The sequence below is a fragment of the Anser brachyrhynchus genome (assembly GCF_964034855.1).
Source record: "Anser brachyrhynchus genome assembly, chromosome: 2".
Taxonomy (NCBI): domain Eukaryota; kingdom Metazoa; phylum Chordata; class Aves; order Anseriformes; family Anatidae; genus Anser; species Anser brachyrhynchus.
The window spans coordinates 33,168,390-33,173,409 of record NC_137695.1 but is presented as its reverse complement, the minus strand read 5'-3'; the positions used below and the strand labels follow the sequence as shown (position 1 = coordinate 33,173,409).

The 5,020-nt window shown below is 44.7% G+C and overlaps 1 protein-coding gene across 1 annotated transcript; it reads left to right on the top strand.

Moving 5' to 3' along the window:
* The first annotated feature begins 515 nt into the window (after positions 1 to 515).
* On the top strand, positions 516 to 4,700 carry POLR1F (RNA polymerase I subunit F). The gene is made up of 4 exons (XM_080578923.1): positions 516 to 757; positions 879 to 1,020; positions 2,848 to 3,056; positions 4,235 to 4,700. The coding sequence occupies exons 1-4, from the start codon at positions 555 to 557 to the stop codon at positions 4,623 to 4,625; spliced, it is 945 nt and encodes a 314-aa protein (XP_080435049.1). The 5' UTR covers positions 516 to 554; the 3' UTR covers positions 4,626 to 4,700.
* Positions 4,701 to 5,020: the final 320 nt, after the last annotated feature.

The following is a 5,020-nucleotide window of genomic DNA, read 5'->3' as shown; positions in this document are numbered from 1 at the left end:
CAAGTTGTGCCAAGGGAGGTTTAGGTTGGAAATGAGGAGGCATTTCTTCTCAGAGTGGTCAGGCATTGGAATGGGTTGCCCAAGGAGGTGGTGGAGTCACCGTCCCTGAGGGTGTTTAAGGAAAGGCTGGACCTGGTGTGTAGGGACATGGTTTAGTGGGTGACACTGATGGTAGGGCGATGGTTGGACCAGATGATCTCGGAGGTCTTTTCCAACCCTAATGATTCTAGGACTCTTCTGAGGCACAGAAACGTGGGACGTTGGAAAAGAGCGATCCAGCAGCAGGATGTCAGGGCTCTGAATACGTGTGTAAGGCTCTGTAACTCTGAACACACGCTCAGGGCACTTTATCGCTGTGACATGCCACCCATCCCTCCTCCACAGCACGCCCCCCCCCCCCCCCCTCCGCGCCCTCCCACACCCTCCCCGACCCCCAGCTCCGCTCCGCGTCGCGCCCTCGGAACTGCGTCACTGCCCGTGGCGGCGGCGCGGCCGGGTCGCGCCGAGGCGGGCCCCTGACGCCATCTCTCCGCGCCGCGGCCGGGCCCCGCAGCATGGCCGTGCCCGGGGAGCCGCCGCCGCCCGCCGCCGAGCTGCCGTCCTTCGCCGCGGCCCGCGGGCTGGTGGGGCGGCGCTACTCATGCCTGGTGGTGGCGCCGCACCGCCGGCACATCGCGCTGCCTCCCCGCTACCTCGGCCGCAAGCGCACGGGCATCCGCGCCCAGCTGGACGCCGAGCTGCTGCGCTACTCGGAGAGGTGCGGCCGGGCACCGGGCGGCCCCCGCGGGGTCTCTCTGCGGTGGGGGAAGCCCTCGGCCCGCCTGGGGGGAGCCCGGGGGTGGGCGCCCCGCTCACGGCTCGCTCTGCTTCCTCCGCAGCCTCCAGGGCGTGCCGGTGGCCTACGACAACGTGCGGGTGGTGGGGGAGCTCGGCGACATCCGCGACGACCAGGGCTTCGTGCACCTGAACATCGAGGCGGACTTCGTCGTCTTCAGCCCCAAGAAGGGGAAAAAAATGGTGGTATGTAAATACACCGGCGCCTCTCGGGGCATTTTTTTGCGTAAGTTACCAAGGCTTGGCTTATCTCTGTCAAAAGCAGTGGGTTGGGGCTTAAGCAGAGTTGTATTTCGGTTTATTATAGTAATTTATGTGGGTAGTTTCTTAGCATGTGAGTAGTTTATAATAGTTCACTAGTAGTTTATAGTAGTAGTCAATACTGTCACGCTTCTGTGCTGTCTGCTCCTAAATGTGTGAAACTGGTACAGACTCACGGACTCACCTGGAGTACTGTGTGCAGTTTGGGGCACCGCAGTATAAGGACATAAAAGAGCCTCCGAAGGACGGTGACACAAATGATGAAGAGTCTAGAGGGGAAGACACATGAGGAGCAGTTGAAGTTACTTGCTTTGTCCAGCCCAGAGCAGAGCAGGCTGAGGGGAGGCCTCACGGCGGCCTGCAGCTCCCTCACGAGGGGAGCGGAGGGGCAGGCGCTGAGCTCTGCTCTCTGGGGACAGCGACAGGACCCGAGGGAACGGCATGGAGCTGGGACAGGGGAGGGTCAGGCTGGGGGTTAGGGAAAGGTTCTGCACCCAGAGGGTGGTCGGGCACTGGGACAGGCTGCCCAGGGTAGTGGTCATGAAGCATTTGGACAGTGCTCTCAGACACATGATCGGTTGTTTTTTTTTTTGGATGGTCCTCTGCGGATGCAGGAGTTAAACTCAATGATCCTTGTGAGTCCCTTCCAACTCGGATATTCCGTGATTCTATGATTCTGTGAAATTTATTAAATAGCAGTTTCTTTCTAAAAAGCAGATAACTCTTAAATGGATGAGTTTACTCTTATTTAATAGTGGCGGTAAGGTTTAGGGCGTGCTGATGAATTTATTTCTTTTAAGTACTAGAGCAGCACTTACACCTGCTTTTCAGTAAAAGGAAATACATGGCTCAGGGAGCAGCTTTAAGCTTAATTTACTGGTGTCAGAAGATGTATTCAAACTCTCAACTTGGTTTTCCCATATCTGGTGTTATGCCATGTTTTTTGCGGCATAGCACATGCCTTTCTGTAAATGTCATTAAGAAATAAATAGGTTCTTTTGGTAGAAAGCAGATGAACATACCATCTCAAATTCATCTTTGAGGAGAGCAAAGGTGGATAAGGTTAATGTGCAAATGTGTCAGAAACCCACTGAACGGAGTACTTAAAGGCTTCTTATGTGTCATCTGTATCTTTAGCTGCTAAGTAGCGCTGTACCAACATGGAAGTAATTTCAGACAAGTAAATATGACTTAAAATGGCTTTAAAACAAAGCTGATGGCATTACTGTCAGGAACGAGGTAACTGTTTGATGGCTATACTGTCAGGAAAGAGGTAACTGTTTGATGCATGTACTCACTATAGCTAAATTCCATGCTTTGACTTTCATTTTTACAGATACAGGTTCATTGAACAGGACTGCATGAAAAGAATCATAGAACCATTAAGGTTGGAAGAGACCTCCAAGACCATCTCGTCCAACCATCCCCCTACCACCAATGTCACCCACTAAACTATGTCCCTAAGCACCACGTCCAACCTTTCATTAAACACCCCCAGGGACGGTGACGCCACCACTTCCTTGGGCAACCTGTTCCAATGCCTGACTACTCTTTCTGAGAGGAAATTTCTCAAAAATAGTTTTGATTTTAGTGTAGAAAATTTTGCTTATTTGCTAGATAAACAGACTTCTAACTTGAGTGTAGAAAGTCTTGTCCAAAAGAGTCTATATAGGAAACTGAACATGAATCACCTATGTGTTCAAAGGGATAATCTTTAATAGAGCTTTATATGACATTCTTTTTCTTTTTTAGGGTGTAATTAATAAAGTGGCCCCCAGTCATATTGGCTGTCTGATACATGGATGCTTCAATGCTTCTATCCCTAAACCTGAACAAATGTCAGCTGTAGAGTGGCAAGAGTTAGGGTTAAAAGTAGGTGATGAACTGAAATTTCGAGTATCACACTTAGATTCTGATGCAGCTGGAGTGTTCTTCATTCGAGGAGGACTGACCAAAACAAGGTAATGTGCCATAAAAGAGAATATTTTTGAACTGTTTTAATGGACTTGTTCTAAGCTAAATGATTTGATTTAACATCTTAGGCTTTAAGCTTCCCTGTTTTTACACAACCCCTCATCTATAATTAGTTTGTATTAGTCAAATTAAACATCTTGATGTTAAGGACTTGCATGGAAATTTTCTTTGGAAAAATAAAAATAGAATTTTCTGAGCTTTAAAAAATCTAACTGCTGTCCTGTGAACTGTTGATTGTGTATATATATAGTACGTGTTCAAAATAACACCTGAAAACTAGAGTGACTTTCTTAATTAACATTCTAGGCTTTTCAAGTAAAAATGTTCCAATTTCTGAACAAGATGTGTATGTTGGTATTTCTACACACATGTGCACATACTAACGGTTATATAATCACAAGTAGTTACATGCAGGTGGCTTAAATGCTTGCAGAAACATCTTTGATCTCAAAGACGATATGAGAAAATGCATGACCTTCATCTGTTCACTTATGCCTCTAGGTTTTCAGAGCAACTAGCTAAAAATCTTAATAGTGATATCTTTGAAAGAGTTTTAGAATTTTTTAAATGGTCGTTTGCTGAGCATTTTTTTTTTACCAACGGGATTAACTTTTTTTTTTTAATGTACAATATAAATATTAGTGATGAAATCATAACATTTTTGGAGATCCACAGAGTTGTGTTTAATCTGAAAGGATGTTCTGGATTGTTTTCATGAATTCAGAATGAAGCTTAACCATTTTGTCCCCGGTGACTCTGGGGGCATCTGTTCCTCCGTAGTTCTAACTGCATTCTTTCCTTATGAGTCTTCTTAGACGTTTTCTCCAGTGCTATTACTTGCAGGATGCCTGCTGAGATTTTTAGTGTTGTGGTTTTTTTTTGGTTGGTTTGTTGTTGTTTTTATTGTTTGGTTTTTGTTTTTCTGGCATCTTCTTTGTTTTATCCATACAGACTTCAGCAAGGCAATTGCTGGTGGTCAGGTAGTAGAAATTAAGTTGAAAGCGTTAACAGGCTTTATATTTTTCGCTAACTAGAGAGTCATATTTTCCATTTGTATATTTTATCTACTTGGTGTAAATACAGTGCTTCAGAAAATTTTGACATTTCACTGTGTGACATACCCTAAGATTTTCTATTTCAGCTTATTTTGTATGTTTCCTTACAGTATGCAGCCCAAAATATCTGAGAGCATCACTGACTGTGCAAATGGAGAGGAAATTCAAAACCTTGAACATGAGAAAAATAGCTTGAATGACTCCAGGGAAGATAATGTCATGGGGGAGCCTCCAGATGAGACAGATAACACTGGGGGGGACAATGCAGAAGAGCAAAGTGTTGATCCTGTGAATGGAATATGTGATGATAAAAACAAGAAGAAGAAAAAGAAAAAACATAAGCAAGAAGAACAGCAACATGTATTGCCTGCCAGTGACTCTAGTGGTTACCAAAGTGACCACAAAAAGTCAAAGAAAAAGAAAAGAAAGCATTGTGAAGTTGAAGAAAGTGAATTGCCTCAACTACCACAAGAACCAAAAGCTAAAAAAAACAAGGACTGAAGTCTGAAGTGCCTTTCTTAAAAAAGATATCAGACATTTTTGATAAACTTCCAATAAAACCCTATTTTCAAAATACATATGTATATTTCTTTACTAAAAAATCTGCTTTGCTGTGTGGGATTGTTTGTATGCATATGTGCATCAACAGCTTTAAAGGCAGCAGCTTTTAAAGAAGTGTTGCAAGAAAAAGGGTGGAGGCAGTATGTGCATGTCTTTTTGACTGGAAAATAACAGATAGAATATGAGTATAGTATAATTGTAGGATCACATGTATCACCTCTGTGCTTTCTAGCTCCGTGCATTAACTAGTAGCTAGTTATGAGCCATGATAATCTAATCTCATCATTGCTGCTGAGTGTCTTGATTTTTTACAAGGAGTCTTAGTGTTCTGGGAC

What these genes read in the sequence shown, in the direction of transcription:
- POLR1F (XM_080578923.1), top strand. Translation starts at nt 555, where the DNA reads ATGGCCGTGCCCGGGGAGCCGCCGCCGCCCGCCGCCGAGCTGCCGTCC. An exon ending in AGAAGGGGAAAAAAATGGTG is followed by an intron (nt 1,021 to 2,847) that starts GTATGTAAATAC and finishes TTTCTTTTTTAG; the next exon opens with GGTGTAATTAATAAAGTGGC. An exon ending in GGAGGACTGACCAAAACAAG is followed by an intron (nt 3,057 to 4,234) that starts GTAATGTGCCAT and finishes GTTTCCTTACAG; the next exon opens with TATGCAGCCCAAAATATCTG.